The 17447-nt window shown below is 43.4% G+C and overlaps 1 protein-coding gene across 1 annotated transcript in view; it reads right to left on the bottom strand.

Annotated features, from left to right (window-relative positions):
• GPATCH3 (G-patch domain containing 3) overlaps positions 1 to 17207 on the bottom strand; it is a 26408-nt gene extending 9201 nt beyond the window's left edge. Inside the window, exons 1-4 of the mRNA XM_077481033.1 lie at positions 16406 to 17207; positions 11396 to 11823; positions 6240 to 6414; positions 5938 to 6119 (exon numbers count right to left, since the gene is read on the bottom strand). Coding sequence (XP_077337159.1) covers positions 5938 to 6119; positions 6240 to 6414; positions 11396 to 11823; positions 16406 to 16718 — 1098 coding nt within the window. The 5' untranslated portion in view covers positions 16719 to 17207. The remainder of the gene's footprint in view (positions 1 to 5937; positions 6120 to 6239; positions 6415 to 11395; positions 11824 to 16405) is intronic.
• Between the last annotated feature and the right edge of the window lie 240 nt (positions 17208 to 17447).

The raw sequence follows: 17447 nt of genomic DNA, 5'->3' as shown, positions 1-17447 counted from the left end.
ATGGGGAAAATTTACTTTGATATACAAGTGATTTGAAATTACAAGCACACTTACAGAATGAATTATGCTCGTAATCCAAGGTTTTACTATATATCTTTTCATGTGACAACACTGAAGAAATTACACTTTGCTACAATGTATAGTAGCGCGTGTATGGCTTGTATAACAGTGTAAATTTGCTGTCCCCTCAAAATAAGTCAAACACAGCCATTAAAGAGGAAGTAAACCCCGATGGGTTTTTCTTCCTCCTTTGCTACCTGCAAACCCTGTAAATGAAAAGCATAATGGGCTAGCATGCATCGCATACCAGCCCATTATGTGACACTTGCCTGCAAACGAAGCCCGCGCTGTCCCCTGTGCAGGCTGCTCTTTGCCCCTTCCATCTTCCGGGGATGCTGACTCCAGCTCCGTGACTGGCCAGAGCTGCGTGACGTCACTCCCCTGCATGCACGCAGAAGCTGTCAGTCACTGCACTTGCATGTGAAGAAATGGCACAGAGGTCCGTTTCTCCACAGCATATTTGCCGATTACATAATCGCTTCACTTGAAGTAAAAAATTTCCTAAATGGTGCATGTTTAGGAGCCATTTCCACTACCTATAGGTAAGCCTTATTCTAGGCTTACCTATAGGTAAAAGTCACACCAAAGGGTTTACAACCACTTTAATGTCTAAACCGATGGTAACAAAAGTGCATACACCCCAAATTGGGCCCAATTAGCTATTTTCCCTTACCAGTGTCATGTGACTTGTTAGTGTTACAAGGTCTTAGGTGTGAATGGGGAGCAGGCGTGTTAAATTTGGCATTATTGCCCTCACTCTCTCATACTGGTCACTGGAAGTTCAACATGGCACCTCATAGCATAGAACTCTGAGGATCTGAACAAAAAAACTGTTGCTATACATAAAGATGGCCTAGGCTATAAGAAGATTGCCAAGACCCTGAAACTGAGCTGCAGCATGGTGGCCAAGTTGATAGAGCGGTTTAACAGGACAGGTTCCACTAAGAACAGGCCTCACCATGGTCAACCAATGAGGTTGAGTGCACATGCTCAACGTCATATCCAGAGGTTGTCTTTGGGAAATAGATGTAGAAGTTCTTCTAGCATTGCTGCAGCAGTTGGAGGGGTGGGTGTGTCAGCCTATCAGTGCTCAGAACATACGCTGCACACTGCATCAAATTGGTCTGCATGGCTGTTGTCCCAGAAGGAATCTCTTCTAAAAGAAGATGCACAAGAAAGCCGTAGTTTGCTGAAGACAAGCAGACTAGGGACATGGATTACTGGAACCATGTGCTGTGGTCTGATGAGACCAAGATAAACTTATTTGGTTCAGATGGTGTCAAGAGTGTGTGGCGGCTACCAGGTGAGGAGTACAAAAGACAAATGTATCTTGCCTACGGTCAAGCATGGTGGTGGGAGTGTCATGGTGTGGGGCTGCTTGAGTGCTTCCGGCACTGGGAAGCTACAGTTCATTGAGGGAACCATGAATGCCAACACGTACTGTGACATACAGAAGCAGAGCATGATCCTTAGGAGACTGGGCCCCAGGGCAGGATTCCAACATGATAAACGACCCCAATACACACCTCCAAGATGACCACTGCCTTGCTAAAGAAGCTGAGGGTAAAGGTGATGGACTGTCGAAGCATGTATCCAGACCTAAACCCTATTTGAGCGTCTGTGGAGCATCCTCAAAATGGAAGGTGGAGGAGCACAAGGTCTCCAACATCCACCAGCTCCGTGATGTCATCACGGAGGAGTGGAAGAGGACTCCAGTGGCAACCTGTGAAGCTCTGGTGAACACCATGCCCAAGAGGGTTAAGGCAGTGCTGAAAAATTAATGGGGGCCACACAAAATACTGACACTTTGGGCCCAATTTGGACATTTTCACTTAAGGGTGTACTCCCTTTTGTTGCCAATGGTTTAGACATTAACGCTTCCGGACCAGCCGCAGCAGTACTGTGCCAGGTTGGCTCCCCTGCACAAGCCATCTTAGCTGTACGTCGGCTCTTTGAGACGCGTCCAAAGCGTGTCCCAAAAGCTGATGACCGCCGGGCACCCGCGATTGCTCGTACAAAACGAGAATGGGGATATGTGTGTAAACACACAAATCCCGATTATCTCAGGGGGAGAGGAGAAAGATTGCGTGTTCATACTAAATATTTACACCGATCTCTCCCCTCCCTTAGGCAGTCCCATCCCCCCTACAGTTAGAACACACCCAGGGAACACAGTTAACCCCTTGATCGCCCCCTAGTGTTAACCCCTTCCCTGCCAGTGTCATGTATACAGTAATCACTATCAGCCTAAACTGGAGGAAAATTGGTATATTATAGCAAAAAGTATAAGACTGTTTTTTTTTTTTTTTCAAAATTGTAGCTCTTCTTTTGTTTATAGAGCAAAAAATAAAAACCGCAGAAGGTGATCTAATATCACCAAAAGAAGCTCCATTTGTGGAGGAAAAAAAAGGGTCGTCAATTTTGTTTGGGGTACAGCGTCACACGACCGCGCAAATGTCAGTTAAAGCGACGCGTATTGAATCGCAAAAAACGGCCAGGTCATTAAGCAGCCAAATGTTCCGGGGCTGAAGTCGTTAATGGCTGTGTGTTGAATTATTATACAAGCTGTAGACTCATTATTTTACATTGTAGCAAAGCGTGATTTCATGTTGTCACATGAAAAGATAATAAAGTGTAATTTCTTCATTGTTGTCACATGAAAAGATGTAATAAAATATTTACAAAAATGTGAGGGGTGTACTCACTTTTTACACATATATACAGTATCTCACAAAAGTGAGTACACCCCTCACATTTTTGTAAATATTTTATTACATCTTTTCATGTGACAACAATGAAGAAATTACACTTGGAGTGGACCGGAATGGAATACACGTAGGGGGGAAATGGAGGAGTATACAGGGATAGTCAGGGGGTGATCGGTGCGAGTGGGGGGGGGGGGGTGTTACAAGCACTGATCCCCCCTGTATAGATTTTAATAAAGCAGCTGGAAGCCACGGAGGTGCGGCTGTCAGCTATTTATTTATTTTTAATCAACAAAAAGGTGTTTATTGATGGGAGCACGAGGCATTACAACTTATACATGACAAATATATACACCACTTTGAATACATGTATCTAGAGTACCAGCAGGCTTCATTTTTCATTCCATTATAATTGTACAGCCAATACTGTTATCATACTCATTTATAGATAGGATAATGTCGCATCCAAGTGCTCACTCTAATTATAGAGAGAGTAGTAGTAGTAAAAACCAAAACTAAAATAAGAGAAACAAAATAAAAACAAAACATTAAACAATAATAATTACTAAGAAATAAACCAACCATTGATGCTTCACCATGACTCAGACCCATCAATTATGTACGACTCTCCCTGTGGTATGGTAGCATATGAGGTACACCTTCATTTACATAGACCCTCACCCATCTATCCCATTAGTAGCCTATCCAGGGCCATCTGGGGTGCAGCCACTTCTGGGGAGTCCAGCTAGTTATGCCATATGTTAGAAAATTTGTTTAGTGATTTTCTATGCTGGTAGGTGTACTTTGAGGATAAGAGTGGTATTAACCATTTGTATCCATTGTGCTTCTTTTGGTATACATGCCGACAGCCACAAACGGGCAATACGTTGCCTGGCCAAGTATAGAAGTCTCGTAAGGGCAATGTATATTGGTGGAAGGTACACGTCCTCATCTAGGCTGCCCGGTAAGCACACCAGTGGCTCCAGCCCAAGCTGGACCTGAAAAACATTATTTATTCTAGCAATAACATCGCTCCAATACCTCACTAGTTTGGGGCACCTCCAAAGCATATGAATGAGATCACCTGAGTGAACCTGGCATTTGGGACACATGGTAGAGTCACGTCTGCCCCATCTATGTAATTAAATGGGTGTGCGGTATAACCTGTGTAGTATAAACAGTTGAGAGAGTCTTTGTGCCGCTGACACCGACACCAATGGACCCACCCCCAGGATTTGATTTAACTGCTCACCATCAATGGGGCCTACATCTCTCTCCCACCCCTCTCTACATGGTAACAAGTCTGGGGCCTGTATGTGCGATAGAAGATGGATATAAAACTCTAGAGACGATTCCCTTTTTGGCTGTCAGCTTCTTTATTGAAATCTATACAGGGGGGAGTCGATGCTTGTAACTCCCCCCCACCGATCACCCCGACTGTTCAGGTATTGGATAAAGCAGAGTATTTGCCCGAGTACAAGTACTCAGGCAAATACTCAGTATCAGCACTGATACTAGTATCGGTGCAACCCTAGATAAAAAGTATAGTACTTGGGGGAAAAAACAGAGGTCACACGTTTCTTGTGGTTGGCCACCAGGTTCGCACACATCCAGGAGGGATTTTTTCCCTCTCCTGTTTGCAGATTTTTTTCCAAGTCATTGAGGTTTTGAGGCCAACGTTTGGTAAAGCCCCATACACACTATCAGGATTTTCTGCTGATTTTTGTCTTCAGATTTACCAAAACCATGTAGTAGAAGGGCCTGCCTGATTGCATACAAATTGAAACTCCTAAGGTTTGACCTCATATTATATGGTTTTGGCAAATCTGATGGAAAAAAAAAAAGAAAAAAAAAAAATCAGCAGAAAATCTGATAGTGTGTATGGGGCTTAACTCAAACCTTCAGCTCCCTCCACATATTAAGGTCTGTAGATGGACTAGGCCACTCCAGGACCTTAATGTGCCTCTTCTTGAACCACTCCTTTGTTGCCTTGGCCGTGTGTTTTGAGTCTTTGTCATGCTGGAATACCCATCCACAACCCATTTTCAATGCCCTGGCTGAGGGAAGGAGATTCTCGCCCCAAAATTTGACAGAACATCGCCACTTTGCATCATCCCTTTGTTCCGTGGAAATTGTCCTGTTCCCTTAGCAGAAAAACTCCCCAAAGCATAATGTTTTCACCTCCATGTTTGATGGTGGGAATGTGTTCTTGGGGGTCATAGGCAGCATTCCTCCTCATCCAAATATGGCGAGTTGAGTTGATGCCAAAGAGCTTGATTTTGGTCTCATCTGACCACAACACTTTCACCCAGTTCTCCTCTGAATCATTCAGATGTTCATTAGCACACTTCAGACGGGCCTGTACATGTGCCTTCTCGAGCAGGGGAACCCTGCGGGCGCTGCAGGATTTCAGTTCTTCATGGCATAGTGTGTTACCAATTTTTTTCTCTGCGACCATTGTCCCAGCTGCCTTGAGAAGATTCTCCCGTGTAGTTCTGGTTGATTCCTCACCGTTCCCATGATCATTGAAACATCACAAGCTGAGATATTGCATGCAGCCCCAGACTGAGGGAGATCTGTAGTTATTTTGTTTCTTCCATTTGCAAATAATCTCACCAACTGTGGTCACCCTCTCACCAAACTGCTTGACGATTGTCTTTGTAGCCCATTCCCAGCCTTGTGTAGATCTACAATCTTGTCCCCAACATCCTTGGACAGCTCTATGGTCTTGGCCATGGTGGAGAGATTGGAATCTGATTGCTTGCTTCTGTGGACAGGTCTCTTTTATACAGGTAACAAGCTGAGATTAGAAGCACTCCCTTTAAGAGAGTGCTCCTAATCTTAGCTTGTATCTGTATAGAAGACACCTGCGAGCCAGAAATCTTGCTGAATGATAGGGGACCAAATACTTATTTCACTCATTAAAATGCAAATCAATTTATAAACTATTTTTGAAATGTGTTTTTCTGGATATTTTTGCTGTTATTTGGTCTCTCGCTGTTAAAATAAACCTACCATTAAATTTATAGACTGATCATTTCTTTGTCAGTGAGCAAACGTACAAAATCAGCAGAGGATCAAATGCTTTATTCCCCTCACTGTTGCTATGCATGTATGTAAAATTTTTATATATTATACACATACATAATGTATGATCAACAGCACAACCAACCTTTGTATGTTGCTCAAAACGGCCAAGGCCATTTTTTTTCTCATTTGTGTCATCCAGTCCATCTCGCCTTCTACATTCTAACCGCATCTTTAAATAATCTTTGGCATCCTTATCTCCAGCACCAGGTTCATAATATTCACTCATATCTACATCCCAATCATCAGCAGTTTGTTCATCAAAATCTGGTAAAAAAATGAAAATATTGTTTTAGGGCAAAACACAAAAGATCATGAAAGAAAAGCACTTTAAACGTGTATTCAATAATTTCTTAAATCTGCACCTCTTCACAGATCAATACTTACCCCCTTCTTGCTCTTGCCAGAATTGAGCATCTGTGTAGAACACCAGTCCCGATCCACCCTTCTCCCATTTCAGTTCAATTTCCTCCTCAAACAAGCGTTCCTTGCAACGCTCCTGTGACGTGACATCCTCGTGTAAAGCTTCATGACGCTCCCATTCCTCACATGTGTCGTTATCCTAAAACAAAAAAGACAAAATGCTCACACGCTGTGCTAAAACATACAATTCCGCTCTCCTAATTTGTTACAAGGGTAGAGGAGCAGCACCTCAACATAATGGGTTGAAGTTATATTTCATGTTAATGACTATTTAAAGTTTCCCATTGTTTTCTTGCCCTTTGAGAATAATGGTTATCAAGAGTGCTACTCAGTGAAGTTTCCAAAAGGGAATAAGGGGAATGGGACAAACAAATTTATTTCTGAACCGGCTGGCTATGGTGGGTCCTCTAAAGAAGAGGAGGAGGAGCCAAGATTGCCACTGGGGACCCCAAAAGAGGTGGATTGGGACCACTTTGTGCAATACCACTGCACAAAGCAGGTAAGTATACCATGTTTTTTTTGTTTTTTTTTAATAAAATAACAAAGAGCGGGCAAGGAGGTGAGAGGTTCTATGATGTAGAAAAGGAGATTGTCAGCATAAACCGCTACCTTGTGGTTGTCGTTGTCCAATGGAAAACACAAAAGGATCGGAATCAAAGCCATTTACCCTGACAGTGCCCAAGGGAGTAGTATAGAGAGCAGATATCCAGGATATGATAGGGGTGAGCATCCCAATGTGTTTAAGGGTTTCAGTAGGAAAAGGTCTAATCAACTCTGTCAAAAGCCTTTTCAGTGTCAGTAGACAGAAGTAACAGGGGAACGTTGGATTTCTTAGCTTCGGCTATGATGTGCAGGATCTAGATGGTGTTGTCACTTGTCTCTATTGAGTGGATGAAGGCTACCTTGTCGGGACATGACTGCCTAAGATACTACACAGTCAGTTTGGCACGAAAAATTACCATTCTGCTACCAATCAGGTCAAACGACTTAAAGTGTTACTAAACTTACAACAGTAAAATCAGTCTGTACATGCAGTGCAGCATGCTCACTGTGGAACCTAAGGGGTTAATCCTCCACATTGTGTAAAAAGTCTGTTTAATCCTGTCTTCTCTGATCCTCTCCTTCTTCCACTGTCCTCCAACGATCTCCTGACAAGACAGCCTTTGGAGTCACTCTGCACATGAGCAGTTTGGTGTGCATAGCTAGAGATATATTTTTTCTTGGGAGGGTGCATGTGTTCAGCACAGGACCAATCATCACTGTTCAAACAGATGGTCAGGAGTCTTGCAGCCTCTAACGACAGTCAGAGTAGAATGAAAACTCTTCCGACAAGCTTTAACCAGACACCGATATAAGTCACAAGACTGCTATATACTGCCGATGAGAAAAAGGTATTTAGCAGTTAAAATTTACCAAAATAATTGCATTTCCATGTTCTGTGTACTGTGGGAGACCAGGTATAGTGAATGCATGGTCCTGGGTTTAGTAACACTTTAAGGGCAACCTATCTACAAACAGGACAATATATTAGACATAAGGATCAATTATTGGAGACCAATTCCAAATTAGCTCACGCCAGAAATATAAGGTAATCCTGGACTGAGGGCTAGCTCAGTAACCGTATGCGTTGTCCACATGGTCCCATATAAGGAGAAATGAGTGTTGCACCCGATGGCAGTGTAGCCTTAGGGTGGACAGAAATGCCTACCATATACTACCCAACAAACAATTGGAGACAGCTATCTCTGTATGGGAAAGTACTATTGAACTAGCAACCGTATTTAAAAAGCCTTAAAAGGGCAATTTGTAACCAAACAGGACAACATAGTGACAACCACAAGAAGTCTGTCGTTCTTCTATAACTCTGTGTTGAGTTATAGCAGGCTGACCCTGTGTCTCAGGGATATAAAGAAAGAGGCTTCCACCTCCAGTAGCATTCTCTAAAAGTGAGAGCCAGCTGACTAACAGGAGAGAAGGGAGAAGTTCCACTGGCCATATAAGTGCTCACAGATCCTACATTATATTTGATACATAGGATCTGTTCAACAAGATACTCCGTATAAGGGTTATGCCCATATGGAATAATCTCGTAAGCGTAAAAGTTTTGATTTGTGGAAAAAGGCAGGTATTCAATTTCTTAGCCAAACCTTATGACAATGATGTTTTGCAATCATTTAATAAACTGGCAGGGAAATATCATTTGCCCAATTAAATATTGAAAAAATAATTTTAGTTATGGCATGCCTTGCCGAGCCAAGCAAAGACCTTTTTATTAAAATATAATCTACACTTTGATTCCTTGTAACTCCTATATGTGCCTTTTTTCTCCTTTACTACCTTACATATCTCTTTAATGAACCAGTGTTTTTCTTCACTTTTATCTTACTAGTTTTTGATTTCTGCCATTTTATTTTGTTTTATATACAATTTTTCAGTTTCTGTTCCAATATAAAACCAAACATTTTTGCGATTACTAGAACCCAAATCTTCTCCCACCTCACTATCAGACAATCATTTGTCAGTACCAGGTCTATAAAATTGGTTGGACTTTTTACTAATGGTTTTACTAAAAACCCTTTCAATAGCTCCAACATATCCCTGCTACTGTTTGAAAGCAGTTTGAGAACTCCAGTTAATGAGAGACATGTTGATGTCATCACTGATAATTAAAAGGGTGCCTCATTATGTTTGCCACTTCTTGATGGTGGGTGCTTGGCCCACATTGCTGGCCTTGAAGGATGCAGCTGGCCCTTTCCTTGTAGATTTTTGGAGAGCTGTGCAACTACATTATTTTCTACATTCACTTCCCTCTTCCAATAAACATGGCCGCCATTTGACTACACTAGAACAATACTGTACTGATCAAGGTTTGTTACCTTACACACTTCCTTTCTTGACTCAACAAATTAACTTTTTATATTGCCTTTTTTTTTTCCTCCCCTCCTTCCCATGTTGGCTAAAAACAGGTGTAGTCACTAACCACTTAAATAATTGGTGGTATCAATTAAATATGCTAATTTTGACACTAACCTGATGGGCCAATGGAGTTTGCATTTGTATATGCGAGTGTGTGTATATATTTTGCCATATCTGTTTTAAACCAGCTTCGACTAAGGCTATTTTCCCGAAACAAGTCAGCTTTATTGTTTTACTGTCACTCTGATGTACCAATAAACAACACTTCAAGGATTAGTGTTGCCAGCTCTTCTTACTACTGTTGCATTGGAGTGTGTTGGGACACATTGAGCCTCGGCACCTGTGAGTGGACCTGGTGTATGGAACGAGTTGTCCCTGCAGAGAGCGCTGTTACCTTTCTTCTTTTCCATACAAGGCTTGTTACCTCATACACTCTCGAAGATGTACTCTTTACCGGTTTTGCCTCCTGATGACTTCCAACAGCCGTTTCTGTTGGCGCCAGATTTGGGTAGACTTTAAGGCCAACCATATTTTGGTTTGCCTTAAAGTCCTTGATTTGCACAAGAGTGCAAGAACCCAATTTCAAGATTCTCTCTCGGTGGGATCATACCCCATCTCTTTTACATAATTATTTCCTGAATACCAATGATCTATGCAGGCAATGCCAGGAGGAATGAAGAACATTGTTGCTTATCTTTTGGTCTTGCCCCAAGCTCACAAATTTGTGGAAAGAAGTCTGAAGGATTACACAAAAATTTACAGCTTATGAGGTACCTGAGGAGTCGGTCCTTTTTCCTTTTACACGTTTCCAAAATGTATAACAAATCTGTACTCCTCCATCTCCTCTTAACACTGCTAAATGATTCATTCCTCTTACCACGAAAAAAGATGTAGCCACTATCCATTGGATGGAGGATCTGGTATTGATGGTGCAAGGAGAGGTGTACTTGAAAACTTGGACTTTATGGACCATGTTTGCTTACTCTTACTGGTTGATGGAGACCATCTATTTAACCCCCTGAAACATGACAACTTTACCCCCCCCCCCCTCTTTTCTCTTTTCCCCCTACACTTTCTTTCTTCATCTCTTTTCTCCACCCCCCCCCCCCCCCCCCCGTCTTCTTTCTCTGTACATATAACAATTCTGCCAATCTTTTTATGTGCAGTGGGTATGCACCTGCTATGCTCTCCCGACGACAGCCAGGGAGACAGGACTTTATGGTCCATTAGGTTAATGTTTGATTATTTATGTTCCCCCTTTCCCTCTTTGGGATGGAATGGAATGGAATCAACATTGGCTATATCCATATTTTTGTTCCTTGTCTAGTCCAACTATATTATTCATTACATTCATCTTACATTGTTGCCAACTTTTTGTACCCATGGCTTAGTTTTTTTGGTTTCTTATAGCAAATAATCTGAAAACGACCTTTTTTTCTTAAAGCGGGAGTCCACCGGGACTCCGCGTTTTTTTTAAAAAGCCAGCAGCTACAAATACTGCAGCTGCTGACTTTTAAAATAGTGACACTTACCTGTCCAGCGCGCCCGCGATGTCGGCACCCGAAGCCGATCGCTCGCTCGTGCCGCCGCCATCTTGGGTATGGGAATCAGGAAATGGAGCCTTTCGGCTTAATTTCCCGGTTCCCTACTACGCATTGCGCGAGCCGCGCGGCGCAATCCGGACGGTCCCCGCTGCCTCTGGGAGCTGTGCGTTTCCCAGCAGGCAGCGGGGCACTTGCTGAAGGGGGCGGGCGCTTGCGGAAAGGGGCGTAACGTACGCCCCTTTCCGCAGAGAGCTAGCCCGGAAGTGGGTGCAGTTACCTGGATTATCCAGGTAACTGCACCCCCCTCCCCCCTGAAAGGTGCCGATTGTGGCGCCGGAGGGGGGGGGGGATTCCGATGAGCGGAGGTCCATTTTAGGGTGGACCTCCGCTTTAAATAACATTTTGAAAAAAAAAATAAAAAATAATAATAATAATAATAATACAGTCTAATAATCTCATCAAGCAACAGGTGTGCATAATTCTCAAAATGTCTTGGGGATCTGTCTACTTCATCAATTCTAAGCGAAGATCCCTCTCCGGTTTGTAGGATAAACCAGAAGGTTTCAAGTACGTCATTTGTTTTTTTTAGAATTATTTTTTAATGCTTTTTGACATATATTGCAACGCCTCCTCTTTGCTAGTAGTCAAATCAATACTTACATCATCAGACTGTGACTCATCCACAATGTTTTCTTCCTCCACAATGTCTTCCTCGTCTTTGAGTACTTTAGATCCTATACTTCCCCCTTCTGTTATCTCATGTCCAGTAGCTGTATATACACCTTCTTCTTGCTTCGCAATCTCTGTTCCTACATAGTCATACTGTACATTCCCATAGCGTCGTCTTGAGCGACGGAACTGTAGACCCAATCGAGGAATAAGTTTAGGTGGTAAGCGACAAGACCTTATTAACTGTAAAAATGTGGATATTGTTGTCCCAACATTTCCCTGAGCCATCAGTGCTGGAGGGTTGAATTCAGACATGCTAAGTAACTCTTTTGAAGTTACTTGTTTTTCCTCAACAGTAGTATGTTTCTGGGCTTCAAGACGTGCTTCACGACGTGTCTTGTATGGGAAGTCTTGCAAGTCTATTATAGTTTTCAAAACACAAGAAAAAAAAAATAATAATACATTAGCGTCTACAACATAAAAAGGAGGAAATTTGACCTACTAGTAAATTCCATATTTTGGAGGACAGTGCAGGACAAAAGCAAAGTATTCATAGACCCTGGGATATAGTCTCACATCCTCAAGTGATTGGACACTGGAAAACTTTTTGAAGACATGCCCCCTGGGTATCTCCCCTATAATCCTTCCCCACTCCATAAATCCTCAGTTTTGCAGCAAAGAATGCAGAGTAACCAAAGAACAGAAAGGAGAGTGGCCTGTACTGTACGCCAAGACATGGATTTTACATGCAAGTCATAACTCCTCTCATCTAAAAACGTAAAGCTACTTTTTCCATTAGTCTGTGGATCGGATGACGACGGACTCTACAGTCCGTTCTCATCCGATCCCCCATAAGGGAGAGGGGCGCTCTGCCAGAGATGGACCTGTCATCTTCCTGCTCAGCGGCGATCGACGGAGCAATCGCCCGCTATGCAGCACGGGCTCCATACACGGACATGTCCGTGTGAAGGAGCCCTCACTGCCAAAATGCCCAGGAAACGTATAAAAAACCTGCCTAAAGAAAGTCAAGAGGAGATTAATAGCCCTTCTTAATGAATTCTAAAAAGCATTTTTAAATTGTGTCAAGCTTAAAGAATGTTGTCACTGGCCCTAAAGTCTGGTTTACACCGGAGGGAGGGAGGGTAGGAAAAACATGTGATTGAACTTTGTTTTTACCGGGGGTGTGCACATACTGGGGCTGAGATACATTGCAATGCAACAAAAATTATCCCCTCTGTTTAGCTCAGTGGGCAGTACTACTCACCGAAAGTGACCAATTCACCTGAATAAGGCTGCACTGCAACAATGTGTATTTCACGGTGGCGTGGTGGTGCAGGCATTTGAGGGTTAGCCTGGGGATCAAATGCCCTTTGAAATGCGATCCACTGTGTATCAATCTTCAAAGGACATTGCAAGTGTAAACGAGCACTTAACACAGACAACTACCCACAAACCAATGACAGCAACATTTATCTGCTGAATACTGCAGCGGTTTCTGACACCTGTGAGAAGCTAGCTGCTTCCATGGCTCTTGCTGTTGGATGCATGCAAAGTGCATCCAGCAGTGAACACCGAAAGGTAACCATTGGCTTTTCCGGCCAGGCACAGATAGCTGCAGCTGCCGCCAACTTGGCACTGAGGTGTACAGGGCTCAGCGGCCACAGATAGCAGAAATGCCTGCATGAAACCGTAGATTCACGCCGCTGTTATTTGGGCTAGGACGAGCCGTCTGTGTGAATGTAGCATAAGGGCTTAGGTTACCAGACATCCTTATCCTGCATTTGACATACATCTAGTATGTACTTCAAACACATAACAGCAAAATTACTACGAATGTAACGGAGCGGTACACATGGCTGTGCAGGGGCTGCATTTCATCTACTTGGAGTTGTGCTGAGTTGCTTTACAGGTAGCATGTCCTATTATAATGTATCTGTACTGCAGGCAGAGCAGATTAAACAGCCTTTTCTTGCTTATTTCTATGTAAACCCAGCTGCTGGTGTTAAAAGTTGAAAAAGCTGTGTCTGACTAGCGCACTTATTGTCATAAATCCCAAGGCTGGTGCCCACCACCCTGCTTTTTACATATACCCTCCCCAGTTGCTGCCCCCCCCCCCCCCCCACTTATTTATAAGTCAGGAGAGTGTAAAGTGAAAATCCACTATACAATCAGATTGTACATTCTCCCATCAACTTTGCAGGCCTGCCTGATTTGATACAAACGCAATGAATAGTGTAGGCCTATCCTCGTAATACAGGTTTTGTTAAGGGTGGCCAGATGACTGCTTTTTCAATCAGCCCGAAGTGGATAGAGGAATCCTCTTTGCTGCTGACAGTGGGATTCCTCCTGTCAGAATACATTGATAAGAGCTGCAGCTGATTAGCTAAAGTCACTGATCAAATGAAAATTTGCCAACAAGACTGTTCAATAGGAGTTGCTCAATAGATCGACTTCTCTAGACTGAAAACAGCCATAAATGGATCAAACTTTGGTCTGTCTCTGTTGACGCAACTAAATTTCAATCCACCTATGGCCAGCTTAAATGCTTCCTGTCCACCATACGTACATACATGTCCTGGATGGGCAGCGGCGATCCTGGGATCATGGCTGCTGTCAAACTTTACAGCCGGTGAGCGGCTATACAGCTGCTTGATCACTTTTACAGGGTGGTTGGGCCGGATGACCATAGAAATTAATTAAGAACTTCTGTTCCCCAACCGTCTCTCATGTATGAGACTGGAGGGGACGAGGATTTCGTCACTTCAAGTTTTGGCATTTATTTACTGGATTTGATTGGCTGCTTCGGAAGGCAGAGGAGAGATCTTGGGTCCCCAGACCTCTTGGTAAAGAGTAACTGTCACTGCCCATGCTATCAGGGATTTTGTTCATTCCTTGGGATATCTATAATGCTGCTAAAAAAAAAAAAAAAAAAAAAAATGTAAAGCGTTCTTACTTATGCGCAAATGCAAACATGCACATATATCCAGCACACATATGCAATCACATCACACACACACGTGAGGTAGTGCCACAAACATCAGAGAGAGAGCGATAATTCTAGCACCAGACTGCCTGTGTATCCCTAAACTGATAATATGTAAAGGCTTTTAAAGCATCACTTATGGATAATTCAATGTACCATAGTTTGTCGCCATTCCATTGACATATGCAATTTTAAAGTGTGCCATGTTAGATATCTATTCAGCGTAGCATTTTTTATATTTTAACTAAAAATGGCTATTATACTGAGTTTGTGTCAACTAACATGCAAAGTGTATTTGCTCCAGAAAAATTGCGTTTGATAAACTGATGTGCAAATATCATTTGAGAAATGTCAGAACTGGCCCAAATAGCAAGTGGTTAAAGCGTTTTTTTGTTTTCATTCTGCCAGCGGGTTGAACGAACACCCCCCCCCCACACCCAAAAAACAAAACAAAAAAAAAAAAACTGACCCCATTCCCTCAGCCACACATTTACTATAGATGCAGGAATCCTCCCTGCTATGGTCAATGTATTCAAACAGTGCGGCTCCCAACCATCAAAATACCCTGATTGGTCCTGCAGCTGATTGGCTGAAAGTGCTCACTGAATGGAAATTTTCTAGCAGGACAGTCCATGAGATGAAGTTGCTCAATAGATCAACATCTCATTAACAGGAATGTCCATACATTGATAGAAATTCAGCAGCCAAATTTTGATCAATGTATGGTCAGCTTAACCGCTTGCCTACTGGGCACATTTACCCCCTTCCTGCCCAGGTCAATTTTCAGCTCTGTCATGCTTTGACTGACAATTGCACGGTCATGCAACACTGTACCCAAGTTTTTTTTCCACACAATGTCCCTTTTAGGCCTTGTTCACATCAAGGTGCAGAGGTCAGTTTTTCTGCACACGTTTTGCAAGGGCACAAAAAACAATAGTTTTTCATGTACCCAGTTTAAACCACAATGAGCAGATTTTTTTTCTGCGCAGGAGTCTGCAGGGAGAAAAAAAACCAAAAAAAAAAAAACTGACATGACATCAACATTGGCGTGAATAGGGCACATAACTGATGTCAACATGCTTAAAAACTCACTGAAACGCGCATGTAAACTGATGTCTCTGCAAGAGAAATCTGCATGGTGTTCTTCATCAGTTTTCATACATGTATGGTGTGAACAAACCCTTAGAGAAGCCGGTTATCGGCTCTCTTCTAATCTGGCAGCATGAGGAAAGGAGTGTCGATAACCGGCTTCTATTTACTTCCATGATCAGCTGTGGCTGATTGGCTCTTTACATCAGACTGTGATCACAGAGTGTGCCGCCCATGCAATCACGAGAGAACTTCATATGATGGCCTCCCCGAACTAGCCGTCATTCAGCTATAGTGCGGTTGGCAAGTAGTTAAAGCAGAACTAAACCCTCCCATCCTTTACAGCCAAGAAGCTGCCGCCTTGATTTGAGCTTCAACTGCCAAGATGATCAGTTATATACGATCAGTTTTAACACCAGCCGTTTGGTGGTTTGACAGTTTGGTTGAGAGCACAATCAATGTGACAGTTACAGTCCATGTGTATGGCCCCTTTCACACTGGGGCGGAAGGTGCATCGGCGGTAAATCCATGCTTTACTGTCGGATTGGCTACGCTATTCAGCTGTAACGGGCGGTTTTACCCCCCGCTAGTGGCCGAGAAATGGTTAAAAACCACCGCAAAGTGCCTCTGCAGATTTCAATGTGAAGGAGCTCCACCGCTCCAAAGATGCTGCCAGCAGGACTTTTTTTTTTTTTTTACCGTCCTGCTAGCGCACCGCTCCAGTGTGAAAGCACTCTGGCCTTTCACATTGGAGAGACAGCAGCGGCTCTTTCAGATCGGTTTACAGGGGCTATTTTTTGCGCTGTAGCACCTGCAAAACAACCCCGTGTGAAAGGGGTCTGATTTTTGAAACAGTAAAATCAATGGGTTTAGTCTGAAGGAGATTGTTAAATGTATTCCTTGCAGTGTATATAGACAGACATACTCACCTCCTTTTGGAGCTGGCCGCACCTTATAGATCAGGCACCTCCCGGGCACCTGATTTCCCTCTTTATCTATCCAGGGTTTGCCATGATACATGGAACGGAAGCTGTGCGCTCTCTCCGGCTTCACTGTCACCGGGCAGCAGAAAGTGACAGGTTTACCGTCCGGGCCCCTCCGCTCCGGGCGATGCCGGTAATGGAAGCAGACAAAGCCACCACTCTCCGTGAACTGGCTGAAGTAATGGCGGAGCTGGGCTGATCGAAAACTCCGGGGAATTCCACTGACAACAAACACCACCGGACAACTGGGCGCCTCCATCTTCCAGGAACTACGGGCGGAAGTCACCTGACCGCTTTTTCGTTAGATTAGGCGACCCACTAGAACGTTTAACGGAAGTGACGTTACGTCGCCGGCGTCTTGCTAGTGCTACACCCCGCACTCCTCCATAGTAAGGGTACACTAAGGGGGAAAGCGGACAGCCTTTTACACCTATTTTTAACAGTAAACTGAGGTTATATAGTGAAATACAGTACTTAGAACTCCATATGAATGTTCAATGTTAAAAGCAGTGAACTTCTGTCAGATTAGCAAATTTATGAGATCAACAGGCTTACCGCTGCTTTGAAAAGTCAACATCTAACCATTCAAAGTGAGTTCTAAGTACTCTTTCACTATATGACCTCAGTTTACGGTTAACAATAAGTGTAAAATGCAAACCTCCAGTGGGTGTAACAAGATGTTCGCTTGCCCCTTTCTCAGTGTATTCTTACTATAAAGGAGTGCGGAGTGTAGCAAGATAGCGGCGACAGAATGTCACTTCCGTTACACATTTTGACGGGTCGCCTAATGTGACGAAACACCGTCCGACATCTTGCTTGCGGAAGCCAACTCCATGGTCACTGGACCTTCCGCCATCTTACTGAGGAGAAGGCGTGGCCGTTTTTTTTCTGTTGCAGCTGATTGGAAGTGAAGGGAGATAGGTAGAGTTAGGAAATCGTAGTGGGGAGGTCCCCGCATTTGGAACTAAACAGGAGGCGAACTGAGAAC

The sequence above is a fragment of the Lithobates pipiens genome, unplaced genomic scaffold, assembly GCF_037356315.1.
Source record: "Lithobates pipiens isolate NorthernLeopardFrog02 unplaced genomic scaffold, aLitPip1_a1.2 Scaffold_16, whole genome shotgun sequence".
In the NCBI taxonomy this organism is placed as follows: domain Eukaryota; kingdom Metazoa; phylum Chordata; class Amphibia; order Anura; family Ranidae; genus Lithobates; species Lithobates pipiens.
The sequence above is the reverse complement of the archived record's forward strand: the minus strand, read 5'-3'. Positions and strand labels throughout refer to the sequence as shown.